Genomic DNA, 26,821 nt, shown 5'->3' with positions numbered 1-26,821 from the left:
AACCTCTCTTGCTATGAAAGGTATGTTTCATCATCTAGTAAATTTGGCCAAAGAAGATAACGTGCACTCACTCTTCTGCCCATAGTACTTTCCTTGGCTGCCAGAAGAGTTCAAATCCACAAATTACCTCTTCACGTTATTACATCATTTCTCCTAAGAGATGAATAGAAAATATTTTATCTCCACCAGTCTTAAAACATACTGGCAAGATAGGTGATTTGAAGTCATGGAGGATGCACGTTTTCTGAGGAAGTCATGGCGAATGTCAGGAACACAAGACTAGATCTGTTCTGATTGGGTTCCAGTGGCCACACCACCCAACTGGAAGGTCAGGCATTGACCTGGACTCAGAAACATGGGCTCTTTAAAAGAAATGAACAACAGCAACTCCCTTGAATGCTCAATTGACTGGCAAACAGCATAACAGAGGTCACAAAGAAAGATAGCAACAGATGTGGGAATGGACATCAAGGTCTCCTGTTCTCAAGAACTGTGCTGAATTGAGAAATAAGAACATGCTGTTTGGAGCAAACTGTCTGGGTCTGAAAGCGGGGACCATTTGTTATTAGACATAAAAATTTGTCTGCGGGGTAACATATTATCCAATTCTGCCTCAATTTCCTCATCTCTGACACAGGGATGGTGATAATACCTACCTCTCAGGCGTCATAGGAGGAAAAAAATACTGAAATAATTCATGTTAGAACAGCTCCCAGCACATGGGTATAAAGAGTAGCAGTCCTCCTATTAGAAGTAGCATGTTCAAAAAAAAAAAAAGAAGTAGCATGTTCATGACACTCTTACATGAAACTTCATTCTGAGATGAACTATTACTTAGCACTCATCAACTCCAGCAGGGATGCTCACGTAACTGCAGAGATGTAAAATGAAGTCGAAAATATCTGCAAGGGCAAAATGTCAGATCTCTCACCTTGCTCCTACAACAAGTTCTTTCTGTCCTGGATCAAATGTTAACTGCGAGAAATCCACAGCATTCTTCGCTCTGAACTCCCGCAACCAGGGGCCAATTTCTAAATAGGAAAAATAAATAAATAAGAAGATAAAAATGAATAATTTTTTTACCCCCTCCGGGGACCCACAGAGAATGCACATGAGGTAGCAAACATTACATTTCAGAGAGGATTTGAAGGTCCCCTGATGGATGGCTTGGAGATCACTGGACGTTTCCGTCAGGATGTCACAAAATCCACACTGAGAACGTGTAAAACACAGAGGACAGCCACCCAATAAAAAGGGAGCAAGACGCCAAGGCTGGGCTGTGATTTACAAGCCAGACGTGCGTGTTCCCACAGGATCTGGGCCGGGCAGATCACTCACAGGACTCATCAGAGGAATACCGAATACAAACAAGGCCACTTCCTGTGCAGCCTGGTGGGTGGGGGCCACAGAAGTAGAGAAATCACAACAGTCCCATCTGGAACCAGGACAAACACAGGAGCACTATTTGCCTTCTTCCGACGTGGACATTCCATTTCCCAGGCCTGTGAGTTTCTATGCAAGCCCCGCGATTAGTTAAACGTGTTCAGTCCTTTCTGGATGAGAAATTCACTGTAACTCCTGACCTCATTTACATTTTTTTCTATGGAAAATCAGAAAACAGCCACTCCTTACAGACTGGTTTTTTTTTTTTTTTTACAAGCTCTGTTAACTCCTATGAAGCGACCTCCAGCCTAGAATTATTATAACATGACAGTACTGGAAAAGGGCGAGAACTCGGCTTTCTGAGCCGTTTTTGCAACTTTCATTAGCTGGTTTCTTTCACCAAAAAAGCCTTCGGGGACTTGCCTGCCAGTTGTGCGGAACCTGATCATTCTCCTTGACAATTAACCACTGGATCTGATTGTCTTTTTCCTTGGCTTTAATATTCTGAGTGGTTTCACTCTGATGAAACAGGGGCATGAAAACAGGCAAATCGACACAGCTATTGGTTTGAGAAAAAACTGTGCTGCACAGAAATTATCTCATTCCACAAAAACAGATGCTAAAACAGATCTAATACGGAAATATGCCCCTGTCCCTAGACATGTCCCGTAGAAAGGCCTTTGTTGACATGAAGGAGGTAGATTATTTTCAAGGGATCGTTTTGTGAAACAAATATAGCATTTCTCTAATATCAGTTATTGGCAGGGGGTGGCAGGGGGCAATGAAATGAACTGAAAGTTCTAGTCTACTTAAAGCAAACCAAGGTGGAGTTATGCAGAAATCTCTATTTAGTTTTTGAAATTTTAATGTATACTGTATCTTGATTCTTTTTAGTATTTTATATAAGATTTTTCATTTTATAGGCAAGTCAATTATTTAAAAATACTTATTTGAAGCAAAATAAGTACAAGGTCCTAGAGCTATAAAAAGCTGTCAATAAATAGTCTGTTTTAGGAGTTTTTAAGGAGTATGTCAAGGCAGTATATTGTCACCCTGCTTATTTAACTTCTATGTAGGGTACATCATGAAAAACGCTGGGCTGGAAGAAGCACAAGCTGTAATCAAGATTTCTGGGAGAAATAGCAATAACCTCAGATATGCAGATGACACCACCCTTATGGCAGAAAGTGAAGAGGAACTCAAAAGCCTCTTGATGAAAGTGAAAGAGGAGAGTGAAAAAGTTGGCTTAAAGCTCAACATTCAGAAAACGAAGATCATGGCATCTGGTCCCATCACTTCATGGGAAATAGATGGGGAAACAGTGGAAACAGTGTCAGACTTTATTTTTGGAGGCTCCAAAATCACTGCAGATGGTGATTTCACCCATGAAATTAAAAGACGCTTACTCCTTGGAAGGAAAGTTATGACCAACCTAGATAGCATATTCAAAAGCAGAGACATTACTTTGCCAACAAAGGTTCATCTAGTCAAGGCTATGGTTTTTCCTGTGGTCATGTATGGATGTGAGAGTTGGACTGTGAAGAAGGCTGAGCGCCAAAGAATTGATGCTTTTGAACTGTGGTATTGGAGAAGACTCCTGAGAGTCCCTTGGACTGCAAGGAGATCCAACCAGTCCATTCTAAAGGAGATCAGATGCAGGATACAGGATGCTTGGGGCTGGTACACTGGGATGACCCAGAGGGATGGTATAGGGAGGGAGGTGGAAGGGGGGTTCAGGATTGGGAACACGTGTACACCCGTGGTGGATTCATGTTGATGTATGGCAAAACCAATACAATGTTGTAAAGTAATTAGCCTCCAATTAAAATTTAAAAAAGAAAATAGACATTAAAAAAATAAAAAAAATAAAGGAGATCAGCCCTGGGTGCTCTTTGGAAGGTGTGATGCTAAAGCTGAAACTCCAGTACTTTGGCCACCTCATGCGAGTTGGCCTCACCTGTGATAGCTGACAGGGTTGCAAGCAAGCACTTGACACACAAAGCACATATCTTAGGAATACAAAAGGGGCATCGACAGGCAGAAAAGAGGACCGAATGGGGCAAGAATATCAGCTTTACAAACTAAAAATGATTCGATTTAGGCATTGGCTGTGAAAATGCAGCGAGGATGTGATGCGAGAGTCTGGTTGGCCAGATAACTAATTGAAGAGGTCAAAGGGAATGAGTTAATGAAAAGAAAGACAGTTCTGAGATTCAATGAAGAGGAGAATATGATGAGTGAGACATAGATGTCCAGGGTAAGACTGGTTTTAGAGAAAGATCATTGCTTCAGGGACAAAAATGTAGAATGTCACTCATGAAAAATTTCCAGTGACACTGACTTCAGAGCCAGTCATTGCTAAGCACCTCTAAGACCTAGAAGTGTCCAAACAGTTGTTTTAGTTCCAGAGGCTCATCCTACAGATAGAAAACCCAGGACCAGGAAGTCCTGCCAGGACTACGGTCCTGAGAGCAGGTCTAAGGCTTCATCCTCCCAAACTCACAGCTGCCAAAGCTGGGCATACATGCCACATCCAAGGCACTGAGGGTGACTAGGTGGTGTGAGGGGAGAGCAGAAGGCCAAGAGCCGACTCTTCTGTCCCAGGAGGGGAAACATGAGCAACATAAATGGAGAGAAAGCTATGAAAAGATGGGGAAGAAAATCAGTCAACTGGTCTATCACATATTCACCTTTCTTTTCACTGAGAAGAATCAGAAGACAGTAGCCAAAGAAATATGATGAAGAGACATATTTCAGGCTTCGGTACCTATGCTGAAACAGGAAAGTGCTTACATTACTTCCTAAAGTAACCTCAAGTAAATAGAAGGACCATGTCAAGAGGGGAAAATGAGTTCACATCATAGCATTCTTTCAATATTATTCAATTCACCTTGTTTAAATGTCTAATGAACTCACCCATTAAAACTGTATATTTTTACAGTTAACACTGGATCAAAGGTGGACAATACATACATTCCCTTGTTTTCTGATTTCCCTGTGTGTTTTTCCAGGTCGGAATATCTTGAATTTGCATAAGGCATGGCCTTCTACTCTACTGGTTGCCATGAGGGCCTTGATGGGTTCCTGCCCCAGTCCATCTCTCCAGCTGAAAAAAATGCCTGCATCAATACCCACCCTTTCAACTTCCTCTATGAAATCAGAATCATGGTGTTCCATCCTCCTTTACAAAGACCAGTCCCTCCAACTTTATTTCAACACCATCGCTTTTTCTTCAATCCCTTCCCTAGATTACTTCTTTTATCATCTCTTATCTCCAATGTTGCCAGGTCCCTTCACCTCTTCCTATATGAATATGCATACTCCTTGCATTTAAAAAAATATTTTAAAACACATTTCCTTTATAATCTTTTGTGACTACAGTTTCAAACACCCAAATAATAAACTCCAAAGTGCAATTTGTTAAAAAGAGCTGCAGGCTTGGTTTTACAAGCAAGTATTGCCAACTGCTTAAGGAACCTATAAGACCAATTTCATACAAATTATTTTGGAGATTAAACAAAGAGATAAAGCTTCTCTTCTCTCTGCAGTTAGGAGGCTATAATGATCTTGATAAATTTGATACTGAGGTTGAATGGGCATTATGAAGAAATGAAAAGCATGGTCAACTCTCATTTAAGAACTGGGCTGAACATATTCCTAAGGAAATACTTGGATTAGCATATGGCACACAGAGATATGGACACACACACACACACACACAAATTCATATGGTATAGGGTTTATTCTGGAGACATGACATCAGAAAATCTACTAGCAGAGTTTACCACAATAATGGATTTTCACAGTAACATGAAAAATTCATCAATGCTGCTTTCTAAGGACACAGAAAATGAAGAGTTATGGATGCATAAGAAGATGTATGAGAGAACAAAGTCAAGTCAGGCAGGGGAGGAGAGATCACCAGGGCAGGCGGTGGTGAACAAGCTCACTGGATACCAAAGAAAGGCCAAGGAGAGCGAGGTGATGAGGGCGGCACACAGAACGTGGACGCCGGGGGAGACATCACCCGCAGGAACACCAACTTTCTTAACGTATCTCACTTCCCCAAATAATGAGCTTCCCCCCTGCACCATCCCTTTCTTCTGATCTTGCTGAAAGACCCACAGGATGAAATGGAACTTAAATATCACAGCCAATGTGACCACTGTTTGAAAGTCAAGTAGTGCCATAAAAATCTATAAACACAAATTGAATATTTTACATATTTTTTAATATTTGATATTAATCATCTTAGCTAATTCATTCATTACACAAACATGATTGTTGAAATATGGCCTCTGGCAGTGACTTTCTGCTGCAGAATTAGCTGTGATGATTCATATTTGCCTTCTCTTAATACTATATGGGCACCCACATACAGTTCAAAAAACAGTCTAGCAGAAGTATACTGATTCAATTTTTAAAAGTAGCCAGCTTCAAAAAACGATTCCTTCCATGAACATGTATCAGTATTACTAAATTTGGTCTAAACAATTGGCAGACATAAATTCCCTACTTTAACTCTGTCCAAGTGTGTCTTTCCTCATTCCTCAGTTAGTCACTTCAGTCACTCAGTTCAGTTCAGTTCAGTCACTCAGTCGTGTCCGACTCTTTGCGACCCCAGGAATCGCAGCATGCCAGGCCTCCCTGTCCACCACCAACTCCCAGAGTTCACTCAGACTTATGTCCATCGAGTCAGTGATGCCATCCAGCCATCTCATCCTCTGTCGTCCCCTTCTCCTCCTGCCCTCAATCCCTCCCAGCATCACAGTCTTTTCCAATGAGTCAACTCTTTGCATGAGGTGCCCAAAGTACTGGAGTTTCAGCTTTAGCATCATTCCTTCCAAAGAAATCCCAGAACTGATCTCCTTCAGAATGGACTGGTTGGATCTCCTTGCAGTCCAAGGGACTCTCAAGAGTCTTACCCAACACCACAGTTCAAAAGCATCAATTCTTGGGCGCTCAGCCTTCTTCACAGTCTAACTCTCACATCCATACATGACCACAGGAAAAACCATAGCCTTGACTAGACGGACCTTTGTTGGCAAAGTAATGTCTCTGCTTTTGAATATGCTGTCTAGGTTGGTCATAACTTTCCTCCCAAGGAGTAAGCATCTTTTAATTTCATGGCTGCAGTCACCATCTGTGGTGATTTTGGAGCCTCCGAAAATAAAGTCTGACACTGTTTCCACTGTTTCCCCATCTATTTCCCATGAAGTGATGGGACCAGATGCCATGATCTTTGTTTTCTGAATGTTGAGCTTTAAGCCAACTTTTTCACTCTCCACTTTCACTTTCCTCAAGAGGTTTTTTAGTTCTTCTTCACTTTCTGCCATAAGGGTGGTGTCATCTGCATATCTGAGGTCACTCAGTCGTGTCCAGCTCTTTGCAACCCCATGGACTGCAGCACACCAGGCCTCCCTGTCCATCACCAACTCCCAGAGCTTGCTCAAACTCATATCCATCGAGTCGGTGATGTCATCCAACCATTTCATCCTCTGTCCCCTTCTTCTCCCGTCTTCAATCTTTCCCAGCATCAGGGTCTTTTCCAATGAGTCAACTCTTTGCATCAGGTGGCCAAAGAATTGGAGCTTCAGCTTCCGCATCAGTCCTTCCAATGAACACTCAGGACTGATCTCCTTTAGGATGGACTGGTTGGATATCCTTGCAGTCCAAGGGACTCTCAAGAGTCTTCTCCAATACCACAGTTCAAAAGCTTCGATCCTTCGGTGCTCAGCCTTCTTTCTGCTCCAGTTCTCACATCCGTACATGACACTGGAAAAACCACAGCCTTGACCAGACGAACCTTTGTTGGCATCCTCATCACCACCCCATCCCCACCAAAAAAAAAAAAAAAATGAAAAGAAAAAAGAGTAAAAGTTAATTTTTTTTTAAACCAAAAACTCTAAAGTTGTCCAAGTTAGTGATGGCTGTATGTTAACAAAGCCTTTTAGAGCCTGATAAATAAGAATCACAGGAGACTCTGCTGTTGAAGAACAGCACTTGTCCAAAACCTGACAGTCAGTCCAAATATCAGACCCCTGGCTCCTCCATGGGCTGAAGGCTTCAGAGTAGACTGTCTGCAGTCTGCAGATCAAGCTGATTTGTGGGCAAGCACTGAAAAGGAGAGTGGCTCTGGGTAGGCTGAGTTTCAGTCTTCATTCCTTCAAAGCTTAGTCAATTAAGCAACTAGGAAAGCAGGATGGTAAAACTTCTTTGGGAAACTTGAAACCATATTGGAAACTGAGTCACAGGCTAAACTGGATGGGTCTGGGGGATGGTGGCTAAAAATTGTTGAAAGGCACAGGTAGCAACATATATATCCTGAAATGAAAAGAGCAAATCAAGGCCTACTGTTTCCAATTCTAACAAGTTATATGTTGGTTTTATACTATATCTAGTACTGCTAATAACATGATGACTGGTAAAGTAGCTAACAAAAGGGGCTAACATTTACATAGTATATGCCACCTGCTAGGTGCTATTCTATGCACTTCACATGTATTAAGTCTTGTATTTCTCCACCCACCCTATTACAGGTGAGCAAACCGAGTCTTGCTGAGATCAACACAAGTGCTGTTCAGCTTCTAGTATTGCAGCTATGGTTTTTAGCCCCACACTCGACTCAAACTACAGTGCACCTGGAATGTAGCTTCCTATGTGACACATGTGGAAAATAACAGGAAGAAAGAAAAAGCAAAGACCTCTGCACTTTGAAAATGAGTGTACCACCATTGCTTTGGGCTTCCTGGTGGCTCAAAAGGTAAAGAATCTGCCTGCAATGCAGGAGACCCAGGTTCTATGCCTGGGTTGGGAAGATCTCCCATTGCTTTACGCTATTAAGCGAAAACTGCCCCCACTATGTTTAATAAATACTACACTTATTGTTGGGCTTCCCTGATAGCACAGCTGGTAAAGAATCCACCTGCAATGTAGGAGACCCTGGTTCCAATACCTGCGACAGGAAGATCCACTGGAGAAGCGATAGGCTACACGCTCCAGTATTCTTGGGCTTCCCTTGTGGCTCAGCTGGTAAAGAATCTGCCTGCAAGGCAGGAGACCTGGGTTCAATCCCTGGGTTGAGAAGATCCCCTGGAGAAGGGAAAGGGTACCCACACCAATATTCTGGCCTGGAGAAGTCCATGGAGAAGGGAAAGGGTACCCACACCAGTATTCTGGCCTGGAGAAATCCATGGACTGTATAGTTCATGGGGTCACAAAGAGTTGGACACGACTGAGCGACTTTCACTTCACGTCACCCAAATTGTATTTACTGTTGTCATTACTAATAACGATGATCTGTATGTTAAGATCTACAGGAAAAAGCATTCACCATTTTCCCTGTGCTGCGTGCTCAGTCGTGTCCTATTCTTTGCAGCCCCATGGACTCTAGCCCACCAGGCTCCTCTGTCCATGGATTTTGCCACCCAAGAATACTGGAGCTGGCTACCATTTCCTTCTCCAGGAGATCTTCCCACCCAGGCATCGAACCCCTGTCTGTTGTGTCTCCTGCATTGGCAGGCAGATCCTTTACCACTAGTGCCACCTCGAGGTTTTATGATTCAAGGGTTGTGATATAAATAAGGCAGGGGGAGAGAAAATGTCACCAACTATTTACAGCTTTACAGGATAAAGAACATTCTGGAATGAAAAGGCAGGGCAGAAGCCATGGTTTTGATTTCTCAGCAGACTAAGCCCTTCGACTCTGATATGGGGGTTTAGGACACTGTCTCAAATGTGCAGGAGCGAGGTCCTCACCTTCCTCAAAGGGCACATCTCTGGGCAGGACCAGCGGGGCAAAGGGCAGGGCAGACTCTGAGCTTAGTGTGTGGAGGCTCTCCCTGTCTGACCTTCTGTGACCTGTGACCAGGCTGTGAAAGAGCCATCCTACCTCAAAGCCACCTATTACTCTCTGAAGTTGGCCTGCGTCGCCCTGCCATGGACTTCATTTTCAGCTTCAATGCATTACATGAACCATTCTATCAAATGCAATCTGAGCTCAAAATATGATTGGAAAACAGAGGAGTGGAATTTTAAAAAGCCCTAGAAGAACAGCATGGCAGGTCAGGGCTGTTTACTCCTCTGTCTCCATTTTTCTCCAACCCCTTTCTCATCTGCCTTTCCAGGCCTGTTTCACCAAACAATCATTCAGAAGAAGGCAACGCAGAACTATCACTTCAGGGACCAGTTTGATGGCAGCTCCAAGCCCTGGTTCACCCTCTTCTCCCTCAATAAGATACACTCAGGCTTTTGAGACCTGAGTCCTGTCTGAAATTCTTCAAGTGATTATCATAGATTTCAGCCCCCAAGTCTCATGTGGTTGTTCAGCAGCAGATCAAAAACAACAACAACAACAACAACAACAAAAACCTGTCATCTGGGAGGAAACATGCAAATTCACAACTGTAAATGTTTGTGAATCAGAATAACTGATGTCTCTTATTTATACTTTTTTTTAAACTATCTATATTTTCTATGTTTGAACTATCCTAGATGCTTTTACATGTTAGAAGCTTTTTATTACATTTAGTGTTCATAATCCTATAAGGCTATAATCATTGTGGTAGAAATAATTTTTTAAATAAAAATCTCTGAGATTTTGACAAATAAAACATCTTGCCAAATGCAACACAGTGGGAAGGAGTTTAATTGGAGTTTAAACCTAAGACAGACTAAGGTAATATTTCCATAAGGTCCAAATTAAAAATCAATTTTCCAAAGAACGCATATAAAGTACATTAATCCTTAGCACCTAGTAATCTATCTGAGTGGATTAATTTAGTGGAAACATGGTCACCACCCACCAAAAGAGAGAAAAGTTGGAAAGGAGGGAATTGGTGGTGGTCTTCTGATGGGGGATGTGAAGGATCCAGTGCAGGCTGCCTGGCAGGCAGGGCAGAGCATCATGGAAGGTCCCAGAAGAAAGCAGAAAGAAGGCAGCACCCCCACAGTAACCAGGTGTCCAGGGGAAGAAGATCCCAACAGTGCAACATGTATCTCCTTCATCATGGTATTTCCAAGGCAGGTGATGGTTACAGCAGCTAACTTACACGTGCAAACATGCTATGCTTTACTTTAGCTTTGTAGAAAGGCTGGAAAATGTCCAGTTAATTTTGTTTCTCCAAATGTATAGACCTCAATTATTTTAAAAATAACTACGACCCAGAATCAAAGTAATTATAGTAGGACATGATATTGACTGTCCTACAATTCATACTGCCCTTATTTTATACTTGATAAAACTCAGGGCAAAGAAGTAACATGATTCCAGAGTAACAGGCAATGAGTGGCCAAGTGGAAACACCAAGTCCTGTATCTCCTTTACAAATACATATATATATATTCTTCTCCATCACAACAGAAGGACATCCAAATGGAAAACCATGCACTGGAAAACCATGGGCTTATCTGAGCACATAAAGCTTTCCAAATAGTCACATTTTAAGGGACCAAAATATCGATGTCTAGATTTAGGTAGGAGAAAGCAATGGCACCCCACTCCAGTACTCTTGCCTGAGAAATTCCATGGACGGAGGAGCCTGGTGGGCTGTAGTCCATGGAGTTGGGAAGAGTCGGACACGACTGAGTGACTTCACTTTCATGCATTGGAGAGGGAAATGACAACACACTCCAGTGTTCTTGCCTGGAGAATCCCAGGGACGGCGGAGCCTGGTGGGCTGCCATCTATGGGGTCACACAGAGTCGGACATAACTGAAGCAACTTAGCAGCAGCAGATTTAGATATATATTTTATATTCAAACACGTATTAGCAGATTCATGTGAATGTGTATTTCCATATGTCTATCATGCATATATACGTACACAGATATATAATGCATATATAATCAATATATATTTACATATATATCTAGATACAGATGCATATATATAGCTGTACATATTTATACCTAGATACAGGCATCCATAAGTTCATTCATATATACACATATGTGTGTGCACATATGTATTTGCATAAGTATATATGAAGAGGTATAAAAATATATACACATACACACATGTATATTACACACTGAATACCACAGTAAAGAAAATAATGGTTTCAAGATCTTGCTATAGGAAACAACCAAAGTGTTCCATTGATGCAAACTTTTCTAAAAAAAATAAAACCAAAATATTCAATAATATCCTATTAGATAAATTAAAATATTTTATATCAGTAAAAGAAAATCCAATTTTTTGAAAAAAGACAAAGTATCTTTTATTTACACTAAACGCTGGACTGGAAGAAACACAAGCTGGAATCAAGATTGCCGGGAGAAATATCAATAACCTCAGATATGCAGATGACACCCTTATGGCAGAAAGTGAAGAGGAACTAAAAAGCCTCTTGATGAAAGTGAAAGTGGAGAGTGAAAAGTTGGCCTAAAGCTCAACATTCAGAAAACGAAGATCATGGCATCTGGTCCCATCACTTCATGGGAAATAGATGGGGAAATAGTGGAAACAGTGTCAGACTTTATTTTTCTGGGCTCTAAAATCACTGCAGATGGTGATTGCAGCCATGAAATTAAAAGACGCTTACTCCTTGGAAGGAAAGTTATGACCAACCTAGATAGAATATTCAAAAGCAGAGACATTACTTTGCCAACAAAGGTCCGTCTAGTCAAGGCTATGGTTTTTCCTGTGGTCATGTATGGATGTGAGAGTTGCACTGTGAAGAAGGCTTAGCACCAAACAATTGATGCCTTTGAACTGTGGTGTTGGAGAAGACTCTTGAGAGTCCTTTGGACTGCAAGGAGATCCAACCAGTCCATTCTGAAGGAGATCAGTTCTGGGATTTCTTTGGAAGGAATGATGCTAAAGCTGAAACTCCAGTACTTTGGGCACCTCATGCGAAGAGTTGACTCATTGGAAAAGACTGTGATGCTGGGAGGGATTGAGGGCAGGAGGAGAAGGGGACGACAGAGGATGAGATGGCTGGATGGCATCACTGACTTGATGGACGTGAGTCTGGGTGAACTCCGGGAGTTGGTGATGCACAGCGAGGCCTGGCATGCTGCGATTCATGGGGTCACAAACAGTTGGACACAACTGAGTGACTGAACTGAACTGAAATCAACACATAAAAGACAGCAGTTTTTAAAAATTTTATTTGTATTTATTTGCTGGGGTTTCCCAGGTGTCTCAGTAGTAAAGAATCCTCTGGCCAACCCAAGAGTCACAGTAGATATGGGTTAGATCACTGGGTCTGGAGATCCCCTAGAGGATGAAATGGCAACCCACTCCAGTAGTCTCGCCTAGAAAATCCTGTGGACAGAGGGGCCTGGAGAGCTACAGTCCATAGGGATGCAAAGAGTTGGACACAAATGAGTATGCATGCAATGCAATTTATTTATTTATTTTTTATTTTTTTAATTTTATTTTATTTTTAAACTTTACATAATTGTATTAGTTTTTCCAAATATCAAAATGAATCTGCCACAGGTACAATGCAATTTATTAAACTTTTTAAAATTAATTTTTATTGGAGTATAGTTGCTTTACAGTGCTGTGTTCTTTCCACTGCACAGCAAAATGGATCAGCAGTGCATATACATACATCCCCTCTTTTTGGATTTCCTTCCCATTCAGGTCACCACAGAGCACGGAGTAGTTTCCTGTGCTGTACAGCAGGCTCTCATTAGTTACCTATGTTATGCATAGTATCAATAGTGTATATATGCCAATTATCTCATGCAACTCAGGATCAAAAAAACAATCAGAAAGTGGGCAGAAGACCTAAACAGACATTTCTCCAAAGAAGACATACAGATGGCCAAAAAACACATGAAAAGATGCTCAACATCACTAATTATTAGAGAAATGCAAATTAAACTGCAATAAGGTATCACCTCAGATCAGTCAGTATGGCCATCATTTAAAAAAAAATCTACAGACAATAAATGCTGGAAAGGGTATGGAGAACAGGGAACCCTCTTGCACTATTGGTAGGAATGTAAATTGATAAAACAGCATTTTAAAATGTTAATATTGTTTTGCTAGATTCTTTTTGCTTTCAGCTGCATATCTGTGCACCTTGAGTCTGGTATTCTATCAAGTCTCTTCATATGTTTCTTTGCAATGACATAATAACTGGTTCATGATAGAAAAAAATCTACAAAGTGCAAGTCATGCAAAATATCTGTGCTCTGGAATTAGTTTCTTCTAAAGTCCACTTCTTCACCTTGCACAGCCTGCTTGGTAGATTTCTAAGAAACTAAAAAGCTATGATAGTTTACTTTTCTTTAACTGTTCTGATTTGGGTGTCGTTAAACACAATTCGAAAACCGCAAGTCTCAAATTAGGCTATGTTTTATAGCCTGGAATCCATGTACAAGAGATAGTCACAACATAAATAGACATTAAATAATAACCACAGACCAGTTAAATTATAGGAAAGAATGCATTGCTCCAGGAAGGGCAGAAGCAGACCACCAGCATCCGGGGGTGGCTGTTAGATAAACGCTGGCCAGAGTTTGCTGAGGGCGTACCTCACTTCTAGATGGACTTCTGGTATGACTTACAGAGACAGCATTGCTCAGAGTTAGATAATTGCAGGGTATGCTGTTCTTGTTCAGTCGTTCAGTTGTATCTGACTCTTTGTGACCCCCATGGACTGCAGCATGCCAGGCTTCCCTGTCCTTTACCATCTCCCAGAGCTTGCTCAAACTCATGTCCATCGAGTTGGTGATGCCATCCAACCATCTCATCCTCTGTTACCCACTTCTCCTCCTGCCGTCAATCTTTCCCAGCATCAGAGTCTTTTCTAATGAATCAGCTCTTCACATCAGGGTATTGCAGGGTAACAGGGAACTAATTAAATGAGTTTGATATTTATCCTGAGTATCTATTTTAAGAAAAATCTTAGGAAACAAAATTTCAGTGGGGTTAACTACCATTCCATAACCAAATAAAATGTACTTCCTTGTTTAATGAAGGGTAGGATTTGTGATATCCACCGCGTTCCCTACTTTTCATTCATTTGCATGATTTTCTGGCCAAAACACTTATTCAGTCTCAGGATCCAATGTCAATGCTAGGTGAGAGCCAGGCTTCTCTGCGCCCACAAATTCTTGAGTTGTTCAAGGGTCCCCTGAGACACATCTGGCAAGGTATGAAGAGAAGCTTCTAGAAAGCTGTCAGTAAGCTAGGTTCATAATCCGCCTGGCAGGGGGCATTGCCTTCTCTTTTGTTTAGGACTTTTAAGATCTGGAAACCTCCTGTTTCACTGAACCATCTGAAGCAATAAATGCTGGTGAGTTCAGAATAAGAACCAAGCTAATCAGGGGCAGGTTTTACTGCTGGATACCTCACACAAGAAGCAATTTCTATTCATCCATCCATCGAGGCAGATTTTTTTTTTAGCTACAAGATTATGTAAATTCATATGTAAACTAAGCGAGACCCTCAAATTCTTGGACTGTGACTGCCTTTGTCTTTCTGGCTGCGAGGTTTGTGCTGAGACTGTCCCGCCCTGAACTTGGCTTGGCTTATAAACACCCTGCCTCATCCACAGGAAGCTTTCCGGGTGCAGAAGGTCTTAATTTTGCCTTGTGACCTGCAACATATGACTGTAGGCTATAAAATCTAATTGCAAAATCTTAATGTTGCGCCAGAGGACATTCAAAAGTAATTTCCTTCAGATTTACAACTTTAGAATTACAAATGATCTTAATATGATGAAAAGTGTAACAATGAACAATTTCTATTCAACAGGCTCTCTGCGAGTCAGCCATGCGCTGACGTGTCAGCAGTCATGACCAGAAGTCTGACAGGTACAAATAAAGCCACTTGCCACTGGGAAACTACAGAGATTACAGAAAACAGCCTCAGGAATTTCTCAGAATCTTAGGGTGTTTGGTTTTAAAATGCTCTTACACTTTGTTCTGCCACATATTCAGGCATTGACAGACTTTGGCTTTAAGAAAACAAATCATTTCCTGAAGTTAATATCACTCGCTGACAATTCATGTTCAGTTTCTTCTCAGGCTCCTTGCTATTTGGAAAAAGCACGTGTTCTCATCTAAACCTCTGCCTCCACAGACCGCAGGATTCGGGGGAAGAAGCCAAGTTCTAACAACTCAGGAGACAAGGCAGGGATGGGCCAGGAAGTCTCCTCGCTTGAAGACATTTGAAAAAGTCCCAGGGTGCTCTCTGAGCAAGCACTGATTCTATCTGTTCATTAGAACTAGGTTGATGTCCAAGACAGACCCAGCTTTTTCTAGGAACTTTACAGTTAAGGATTATGAGGATATGTATAATAATAGTAAGGTGGGCTTCCTAGGTGGTATTAGTGGTAAAGGACCTGCCTGCCAGTTCAGGAGACCTAAGAGACATAGGTTTGATCCCTGAGTTGGGAAGATCCCCTGAAGAAGGGCAAGGCAACCCACTCTAGTATTCTTGCCTAGAGAATTCCATGGACAGAGAGTCTGGTGGGCTACAGTCCATGGGGTTGCAAACAGTCAGACACGACTGAAGGGACTTAGTACACATGTATAATAATAAGAATTGCTGTTGTTTAGTCACTAAGTCAGGTCCGACTCTTTGCAACCCCATGGAGTAAAACCTGCTAGGCTCTTCTGTCCATGGGATTTCCCAGGCAAGAAAAGTGGAGTGGGCTGCCATTTTCTTCTCAACAATAAGAATATTCTTGCATAAAATAATCTTCTAAAGAATATTCTGTATTTATGTAGTCAACTAGTACTTCTTGAGTACTGTCTACACTGAGGAACATACTGTAGGTATATACAGGCTTAGATGCAAAGTTCCACATTAGAGAGATCTCTGCCCTCAAGACATTTATGATTCAGTGTAAACTGTGAGATGTCTACACAAGATAGTTATGCCGAAAGAGAGAAATGCTTGCAGCTCCCACGGGAAGTGTGGTAATAAATGCCCCAAGGCAGCACTGTCCAATGAAAATATATAGCAACCTACACATGTAATGTTAAATTTTCCAGTAGTGACATTAAAAAATGTTAGGAAGCAGATAAAATTAAGTTTCAACAATACAGTTTATTTAATCATATAGCCACGATATCATTTCAACATATTATCAAAATAATAATTTGGGAGATATTTTCATTTCATATGTATGTTCTAAGTGTCCGAAAGTCAGTGTGTATCTTGCACTACCTACTGCTTGTCTCAGTTTAGACTAACCACATTTCAACTGCTTGGTAGCCAAACGTGGCTAATTATTGGACAATACACATCCAAGGTATTAGAAAAACAGCCTCCATGGTAAGGTAGAGTTATTTTTCTATTACCTCCATTGCTGGAAAGGAAGTTTTGGATCTTCTCAGAACCAAATGGCACTAACACTGCAACTGAATCAGAGACTGGCTCTGGCCACCTAATCATTAATGAAAGTAACATGGTTCTTGGACTTTGGTTGACTTGGGTTTGAATCTCAGATGCAAAAGTTTTTATCAGTAGTACTGTGAGGCTACCACTAGTTGCTTCCCGCCCCCAACCCCCCGTTAAACTAACTGTAAAACAGGGAAGTAACAGAATAGTTTGGGTTGAGAAGAATATGTAAATTAATTCCCAGGACACAGCCCGCAGAGTACCTAAAGCATGGGAGGATCTCAAGAATTATCAGTTCCCACCATCACCACGCTAGGTAGTCAAGTGTTAAGTTGCTCAGTCGTGTCTGACTCCTCTCCACCCCAAGGACTGTAGACTGCCAGGCTCCTGGGTCCATGGAAGTCTCCAGGCAAGAATACTGGAGTGGGCTGCCATTTTGTATTCCAGGGGATCATCCTGACCCAAGGATCCAACCCAGGCGTCCCACATTGCAGGCAGGTTCTTTACCGTCTGAGCTGGGTTTTAATCCATCTCACAATTTTACTATGAGGACGACTCTATCAAATCTTTTGACAACACCCTGAGGATCAGGCAACATACCTGACACCAGCTTTGCTGCCACTTAGAACTATATTCACTTTCACGTAAATCACATTCTACCTGCTCAGGGTGTAAGAGCCCTGCCAAATTTAGAAACACTCGAAGAACCATTCAAAACCAACTGAAAAAGTAACACCCTTTGCCAGGAATCTACTAATCCATTGAGAGGTTTTTCAGTAACAGGTTGACTCCGCAGGTCTGGGGCATTCGAAGCTTGCATTTTCCGAAGAATAGTCTGACCCTTGACCAGTTCCTGGGAGATAGTCTCTAAGACCTTGGCATAACCTGCCTGATCTGGGTGACTCAGTATACCTGAGAGCCTTGATTGATGGTGGAGACCTTTGACCGCGGTGTATCAGTCTGACCTCCACGGGGACTGGAAACTAAATAGCTAAGATCAGCCACATGCGTGTTCCATGCCTACTGACTGAGTCATAAATGTCCCCAGGACACCAAAGCTCAAGTGAGATTCTCTGGTTGGCACTACTTCATGCATTTTTGTCACACATCTTGCTAAGAGATTGAGTGTTGTCCAGAGGATTCTACTGCGAGAAGACAAAAATCTTGCACCTGGCTTCTCCTGGACTGTGTTCTATGTACCTTCTACCTTTGCTAATTTTTAAGTGTATCCTTTTTTATTGTAATAAATCATATTGAGTTGGCCAAAAAGTTCATTCAGGATTTTCTGTAAGATGACACAGAAAAACCCAAAAGAACTTTTTGGCTAACCCAATAACTATAATAACTTTATTGAGTTCTGTGAATCTTCCTAGTGAAATCATTAAACCAAGGGTCATTTTGGGGACCCCTAACTGAGAGGTTACCTCCTTGTGATGATATTCACAATAAATAAAATAATAAAACTCATATAAATATTCCTAGAAAGGTATTATTCGAATACAGACAGATTGGTTTAGGTGAGTCAGAAATACACAGAAATCAGTCTCTCACTTTATCAGAGGATTATTTAACATGCTTATCTAAAAAGAGATCCCAGTTTCTTTCAATAGGTAAAAATCTTGGGTGGCCAGTCTACAGCATTTCCAGAGGGGCAGTTCATTCTTAGGATCAAGCTCACAAAATTCTTTATCTGAGTTGTGATTATGCTATGGCTGAAAACAGGTACAGGTATAATCAGTACATTTCACTGTGATTTTCTTGATATATTTTACAGCTCCCTGCCCTGGTTTTTGTTTTGTTTTGTCTTTATTTTTTGTTTCCCAACCTACTACAAAAACCTCTGTGCTTAGAGACTTCAATCTTGGATTTTTCCAGAGAAACCAACAAGATAATAGATTAACAAAAATGAGCTGACATTCCATTAGAGTTTTCATTGTCCTATTCAATAATTAACATCAATATAAAATAAAGAAAGCCAAAATGCAACTGTTTTGCATTTTGAAAGAGGGATCTTTCAGAAGGGATGAAAAGAAGAGAGAAAGTCAGATTCAGAGTCAGGAATTCCCACACACGTTTGGAGGACACATTCTTAGTTGATGATGTCTCTGTGAACTTCCACCAACAGCCTTTGGAAGGTCGTCCAGTGTCAAGGGGCAAGCCTGCCCTCTGCATGCACTGGCATTATCTGTCTATGAGTTTCCATGGGCCACAGTGAACTGCCTTTGCTGGCTGTCAGCCCCTCTCAAACACACCTGCCCTTCACTTCTTTTCCGTTTTTCCCCAACACCCCCGCCACACACACACACCCGGTTGCACCACAACCAGCTCTTCGCTGAGCTCACTCTCATTTCCCCACTTTGCTAATGTGACTCAACCTTTTCTGAACGATTCCTTGATGCCTAGCAAATAAAACAGCCTGGAAGCCACTTACGAGTAGGGTGCAAATTTACTAATATTTGTGTTCTAGTAAGTAGCACAACAGGCCTCAAATGAACATGCATTTGAAAATGATAACCACACTGAATATAAAGCTGAGCATTTTAATGCCCAGTACAACCCCAGAATCTACCTGAATCCTTCCTTAAAAACCCTCACTAACCATTCTCTGTTCCTCTGGCTCACTAGATATCACCTGTATAATACTGCTTGGCTGGTGATAATGTTTCAGAGGCACAAATGAATTATACTGTACCATTCTTTTACTTCTTTTATATATGAATAAGTTCATATGCAAATAATGTTGTGCATTTATCTTAAAATGCTACTGTTACTATTTACAGAGTAAAATTTGTTGGTACCTAGGCTCTAGAATGGGCTTCCCTGATGGCTCAGACAGTAAAGAATTCGTCTGCAATGCTGGAGACCCAGGTTCGAGCCCTGGGTCAGAAAGATTTCCTGGAGAAGGGAATGGCTACCCATTCCAGTATTCTTGCCTAGAGAATCCCATGGACAGAGGAGGCTGGTGGATGACGGTACAGGTGGTCACAAAAAGTTGAACACGACTGAAGTGACTTAGCACTCATGCAGGCACAGGGTCTATAACAGGGATCAGCAAAATGATGAGTCATGCACCACCCTGGACCCATTGATTATTTTGTAAAGATTTTATGAAACACAGCATACATTTACATATATTATAGGGCAGCATTTGGGCTACACTGGCCAAGCTGAATACAGACTGCCAAGGTCTAGGAAGATAATGGCGACCTCCTTCAAAACGTTCTGTGCATGCACTGATGCACTCAGTGTCCCCAACCCTGCAGCAGTCCATCGCCAACCCACGCCTCCGCCAGAGACTCCTGGACACTCACAGGCAAGTCTGGGTCAGTCTCTTGTGTGGTCACTGCTCCTTTCTCCTGGGTCCTGGTGCACACATGGTTTTGTTTGTGCCCTCCAAGAGTCTGTTTCCCCAGTCCTGTGTAAGTTCTGTAATGAGCTGCACCCAGAGCCCCTGCCCCTTCTGCAGGCCACTGCTGACAAGGACCTCTGCAGGAGACACTCAAACCCAGGTCTGGCTCAGTCTCTGTGGGGTCTCTGGGTCCTGGTGTGCACAAGATTTTGTTTGAGCCCTCCAAGCATCTCTGGCAGGTATGGGGTTTGACTCTAAATGTGATTTTCCGCCTCCTACTATCTTGCTAGGGCTTCTCCTTTGCTCTTGGATACATGGTATCTTTTTTTGGTGGGACCCAACCTTCTCCTGCCAATGGTTGTTCAGCAGTGAGTTGCAATTTTGGAGTTCCCACAGGAGAAGATAGGTGCATGTCCTTCTACTCTGTCATCTTTAACTTAAAAGAATTCATATAAGCTATTTAACTTATAACTTACATGCAGAGTACATCATATGAACTGCTGGGCTGGATGAAGCACAAGCTGGAATTAAGACTGCCGGGAGAAATATCAATAACCTCAGATATGTAGATTATACCACCCTTATGGCAGAAAGTGAAGAGGAACTAAAGAGCCTCTTGATGAAAGTGAAAGAGGAGAGTGAAAAAGATGGCTTAAAACTCAGCATTCAAAGGACGAAGATCATGGCATCTGGTCCCATCACTTCATGGCAAATGGATGGGGAAACAATGGAAGCAGTGAGATACTCTATTTTCTTAGGCTCCAAAAGCACTGCAGATGGTGACTGCAGCCATTAAATTAAAAGATGCTTGCTCCTTGGAAGAAAAGCTGTGACCAACCTAGATAGCATATTAAAAAGCAAAGACATTACTTTGCAGACAAAGGTCCGTCTAGTCAAGGCTATGGTTTTTCCAGTGGTCATGTATGGATGTGAGAGTTGGACAATAAAGAAAGGTGAGCACCAAAAAATTGATGCTTTTGAGCTGTGGTGTTAGAGAAGACTCTTCAAGCCCCTTTGACTGCAAGGAGATCAAACCAGTCAATCCTCAAGGAAATTAGTCCTGATTATTCATTGGAAGGACTGACGCTGAAGCTGAAACTCCAATATCTTGGCCACCTGATTTGAAGAACTGACTCACTGGAAAAGATTCTGATGCAGGGAAATATTGAAGGCAGGAGGAGAAGGGGATGACAGAGGATGAGATGGTTGGATGGTATCACTGATTCGATGGACATGAGTTTGAGCAAGCTCTGGGAGTTGCTGATGGACAGGGAAGCCTGGCATGCTGCAGTCCATGGGGTCGCAGAGTCAGACACGACTGAGTGACTGAAGTGAACTGAACTGAAGGTCTAAGATATTTACTGTGTGAATATCTTCTCGCTCTCAGTCATGTGTGACTCTTTGCTACCCCTTAGACTATAGCCCACCAGGCCCCTCTGTCTGTGGCATTCTCCAGGCAAGAATACTGGAGTGGATTGACATTTCCTTCTCCACAGATTTTTCTGACTCAGGGATGAAACCTGCATCTCCTGCATTAGCTGGTGAATTCTTTATCACTGAGCCACCAGGGAAGATATTTAGTACTTACTCTTTTATATCAACATTCCAAGCTCTGCCCTGGAAGATCATAAACTAATAAGAACTCCATAAATAAGTACTACAGATAATTAAACACACTAAGTATAATTCTTTAACAACAGACACAATGATAATACACAACCTTTAAGTAAGAAAGAATCTCTAGATATCTCTACTCAAATGCCGTATTTTAATGATGAGAAATCTGGAGTAATCAACTACCCTACACCATTTGCTCTATAACAGTTAGCATCCATGAGTAATAGCATTTCCAGAATATTTTATTCTATTAGTTTCATTTATCCATTAATATGTTTCAACTAAAGCAAAAATGTCACACAGAAGATCATTATTCTCCTCATGAACAAAAGCTGAGTGTTCCATGCACAGTCACACAAAATCACTTCAAAACCCCAGCTAATTACTATACTTCCACTTCCTCCGTAAGATAAATAAACCTTTTGCAATTCCTAGCATGGCCTATTAGCTGATGTTATCTACAGTTCCAGAAAACTTACAGGCCTCACTCTTAGGCTTACTTTGGGACCAGCGGCCCCAAGTCAAACACTCAAGATGTTAGACTGAAAAAAAAAAGTTTTAAATGCAAAACAAAAGCTGACATTTGCTGGTTTTTATTTCCAGCATAGGTGGGTTTCAGCCTGGCCCGGGGTCCCCCAGAGAACTCGGCAGTCTGCACCCTCAAATCACCCACCTCCACAGAACGGTTCACAAACCCTGCACAGTCAGAGGAAATCAGGGAGGATAAATGCTCTCTTTCCCTTTGTTTCGTCCACTCGGTTTATGTTGGTGATGCTGTGGTTGTTTTCACTTCTGCCACTAACCTGACAGGAACCATACGCTTTTCTAAGGGCAGTTCTCATTGCCAGCAGGTAACCAAGCCAGTGTGGGCAAACCTGGAGCTGGAGCTCTGAGTTCCTCAGACGGAGCTGTGAATCCAGTGTCACAGTCACCTTTCCAAAGTTGTCTTAATTTTTTATTGGACTACAATCACTTTAAAATGTTGTGTTAGTTTCTGCCATAAGACAAGGTAAGTCAGTTATGTGTATGCATATATGCCCTCCCTCCTGAGCTTCCCTTCCCCTCCCCGCATCTGACCCCTCTAGGTCATCAAGGGCATGGAGCTGAGCTCCACATGCTATAAAGCAGCTCCCCACTAGCTGTCTATTTTACACATGGTGGTGTATACATGTCAGTCCTAATCACCCAATTCATCCCACCTCCCCGTAAGTCAGAAACAGAAAAGGGACAAAGATCATATGCTAACACATATATGTGGAATCTAGAAAAATGATACAGATGAACCTATTTCCAGGGCAGGATAGAGACACAGATTTTTTTTTCTTGATAAGCTCACACTCTCATTTTCTGATGTATCTCCAATCATTTCAGAACCCCTTCCTCCCCACTCTTTGCCCGGTTTTCACAGTGTTCCTTGTGGTCAACTCTGCTCCCTTGCTCCATCCTGTTCAACTCTCCTCCCTGGACCGTTCATCCCCAGGCACACAGCAGCTTCCATCTGGCAGATACTTAGCACCTCAGCACCTGGCCCTGTTCTAGGAACTGGAGACACCAAAGGATAACAGACAGAGCGGGTCTCCCTCTCATTAGACATACATGCTAGTGTGGAGGTCAGAATCAGAAACATTAATAATAAGTGCTAGGATGTAATTTAAAAGGATGATTTTTAGGGTGCAGCTTGGAGCTCCATTATGCAGAGTTCAGAGGGAAGGCCACTTTGCTGAGCTGACATCTAAGCTGAGACCTGACATGTACATGCTGCTACATTTTACATGGATGATGACTAAGGACCTCCTGTACGGCACAGGGAACCGTGCTCGATGCTGTGTGGTGGCCGGCATGGAGGGGGCCTTGGGGGAGAGTGGAAACACCTATACGTGTGGCTGAGTCCCTTTGCCATCCACCTGAAACGATCACAACATCGTCAGTCAGCTGTGCTGTTGTGCAGTCACTAAGTCAGGATCTACTCTTTGCGACCCCATGGACAGTAGCATGCCCGGCTCCCCAGTCCTTCACCATCTCCCGAACTGTGCCCAAGGTCATGTCTATTGAATCGGTGCTGCCATCCAACCATCTTTTTCTCTGTCACCTCCTTCTCCTCCTGCCCTCAATCTCTCCCAGCATCAGGATCTTTTCCAATGAGTTAGCTGTTTGCATCAGGTGGCCAAAGTATTGGAGCTTAGTCCAAAGCAAAATAAAATGTTAAAAAAAAACAACAATAACAACAACCCAGGCTGAGACCTGAATGACAAAGAAGTCAAAGAGAGCTGGCAGAAGAGGACTCCAGGAGAGGGAGCTGCCTTGTGAGAGGCCCCAAGGCAGGCATGGGCCAGGGGTCAGTGAGCACCACAGCCAAGGCAGGCGTGTCCTGAGAGCTGAGGCCAGGAGAGACCTGAGGGAGGCAGGGCCAGTTCACACAGAGACCCTGCAGGGCAAGGTGACAAGTTTCAGTCAAATTCTACAGGAGTGATGGGGAAATTCTTGCTATAAAGGGCCAGAGAATATTTAGGCTTTGCAGGCCATGTGGTCCTGTCACAGCTACGCAATTCGACTCTTATCAATAAAGACAAGTACAAGTGAGTGAGTGCAACTAGGTTCCAATAAAAGGACATTCACATCACTGGAGGTGGACCAGACCTGGCTGGGGCTTGTGGCTTGCCAACCCCTATGGCCCAAGGAAGCCAAGGTGTGAGGGAAGGGGGTGAGGATGGAGGGAGAAGCGGGAGCTACTTTGCTTCCAACCCACCCCGTGGGGCACAGCATGTGAGATCTTAGTTCCCCAGCTAAGTTACTTGGGGACTAAGTTAGTTAGAACTAAGTTCCCCAGCTTTGTTTGATCCCCCGGGATCGAACCTGCACCCCCTGCAGTGGAGGCACTGGACATGCAAAGACCTAACCACTGGAGCATTAGGGAAGTCCCAACTTTGCACTTTTAAAGGTGTCTATGGTTACAGTAAGCGTCGTTTAATTTCAACTCCAGTACTTTGGCCACCTCATATGAAGAGTTGACTCAATGGAAAAGACTCTGATGCTGGGAGGGATTGGTGGCAGGAGGAGAAGGGGACGACAGAGGATGAGATGGCTGGATGGCATCACTGACTCGATGGATGTGAGTCTGAGTGAACTCTGGGAGTTGCTGATGGACAGGGAGGCCTGGCGTGCTGCAATTCATGGGGTTGCAAAGAGTCGGACACGACTGAGCGACTGAACTGAACTGAACTGATGTTTACAATATGAAGGAGGATGCCAAGGGATTTAGAATACAAGTAGGCTGTGTCTCAGCAGTCCAGAGGAGCCAGAGGGAAAGGGTGAATGAAGAAGGGCTTCGAGCTGACTGGGGAAAGAAGGAAATGTGAGGAATTAAGGCTGATACCCAAGTTTTCCCTGAGAGCAACTCAGTCGATGGGGAGCAATTCTGAAATAGGAGACACCAGAAATAAAATGGGTTTATTTTGGAGTCTGGAAATCTAAGTAGAGATTTCCTCTAAAAATCCCTGTATCCATACAAGTGGGCAGGCACAGGGCTGTGCTGAAGATCGGGGTGGCTGAACTTAAGAGAGAGAAATGAACACAGATGTGGTATTTGATATGGTTCTCAACAGGGATATTCAAGGAAGCAAGTCAGAACAAGAAGCAAGCAGGTCTCCACACTGAAAGTCAGCAAAACAACTTGTAGAATGTTGATCAAAGGGACAAACAGATGCAGACAAGAATGAATGAAGGAATTCACAGGGTCCTGCTGGGCCCCCCGCCCACGGTCATCTCCAACTCCTGTCGTTCACTGTAGAGTTTCAAATCTCACCACCATAACTCTGTTTATTTCGCAATTCATTTGACCACTTAAACCCCCTCCCTGAAACCAATAAGCCATTATCTACATATGTGCTTCTTCTTTCTCTGATGCTTTATTTTTTTCTCTTTTTTATTTCCTAAATTATGAAAATATGCCAACACATTTACAGGAGACTTGGAAAATACAGAACAAAGTCACACACATGTGCTTTTCAGCGCCTCTTAATTAGATGCTGTTTCTAGCGCCATAAATACAAATTCCAACTTGCCTCCTCCCTTTTCTCCAGAAGTGAAGGCTTACAGGTCCAGGTAGGTTCCCAGCCTCCCTGAAGATGCATTTGCCTTCCATGGGCCCCCTTGAAAGACAGAAACTGTTTAGGTGGTAATAAGATGGGTAACACTCATTCTTCTTGAACCAGTTACTAGACTTTGTTCTGATTTGTTTCTGCCTTCCAGTCAACCCATCCTGTGTCTTTGTGTGCATGTGTGTGCATGCACGTGTGTGTGTGAAGAAAGTTTAGTTCTGCCTGTCTTAGCCTCGGGGTATGGAATATAACAGATGTTATAGCAACTACAAATTTTTATGCTTTCAGGATAGGATGAAGGAGGTGGGGTGGGCTGACTTGAAGGCTCTTTGGATTCCAAATCAGACCAAAAAAAAAAAATTTTTTTTGCACAGTTACAAGAAAGTGCAAGAGGAAAAGAACCCCCACAGAGTTCAAAGGGATCTAAGTTTAATCAGGCAAAAACAATTTTTATAGCCTCAGGAACCCACTTGGTGTGCGAGGAAGTTGAGCCTTGGGCATGGAAGCCAGCAAGCTTTATTCTCTCTGTGTTTGCAACAAGCTTTCAAAGAAACTCACTGTGTAAAAGAGATACTGGAGTGGATCAGACTCACGAATTAACATTGTCACGAAAAGCTGCTTCCCACTTTGAGCAAGATGGCAAGTGGCCCATCGGTTACCGAAGCCCCTGTTCAGCTACCAAACCTCTTCCAGGGGCTCCATCGCCCAGCCCGCTTTGTCTCTTGCACGGATGCACCACGCATTTGAAATAATCATGAACTTGCCTCCTGTCCTCACCAATGAGCCTGACTTCAAGAAAAAAAACACCCTGAAAGAAGGGGCATCAGAAACTGGCAAGACGCACCGTCTTTTTTCTACTGAAAAACGTTCCCCCTTCCTGGGCCCGTTCACACCAGACTTCGTCCGTTTCCTACCTGAAGGTCACATGCGTGGTCAAATCTGCATCTCATTAATTACAACTGCTGGCAAGTCATTAAAAATCTCATTTCATTCTCCTATTCACCCTCCTTTTAACTGACTTTTCATAATTATAATTCTATCTTTGATATACTGGACCTATTAAAT

At 42.6% G+C, this 26,821-nt stretch overlaps 1 protein-coding gene across 5 annotated transcripts in view; it reads right to left on the bottom strand.

Annotated features, from left to right (window-relative positions):
- The window catches only part of SEMA5A (semaphorin 5A), a 568,136-nt gene that overhangs the window by 310,771 nt on the left and 230,544 nt on the right, over nt 1-26,821 (bottom strand). For all 5 annotated transcript variants that reach the window (XM_070357735.1, XM_070357734.1, XM_070357733.1 and 2 more), the window contains one exon: nt 932-1,031. In XM_070357735.1, the coding sequence (XP_070213836.1) occupies nt 932-1,031 (100 nt within the window). The remainder of the gene's footprint in view (nt 1-931; nt 1,032-26,821) is intronic.

Source organism: Bos mutus, chromosome 20 (genome assembly GCF_027580195.1).
Source record: "Bos mutus isolate GX-2022 chromosome 20, NWIPB_WYAK_1.1, whole genome shotgun sequence".
In the NCBI taxonomy this organism is placed as follows: domain Eukaryota; kingdom Metazoa; phylum Chordata; class Mammalia; order Artiodactyla; family Bovidae; genus Bos; species Bos mutus.
This window is presented reverse-complemented; position numbering and strand designations above follow the sequence as displayed.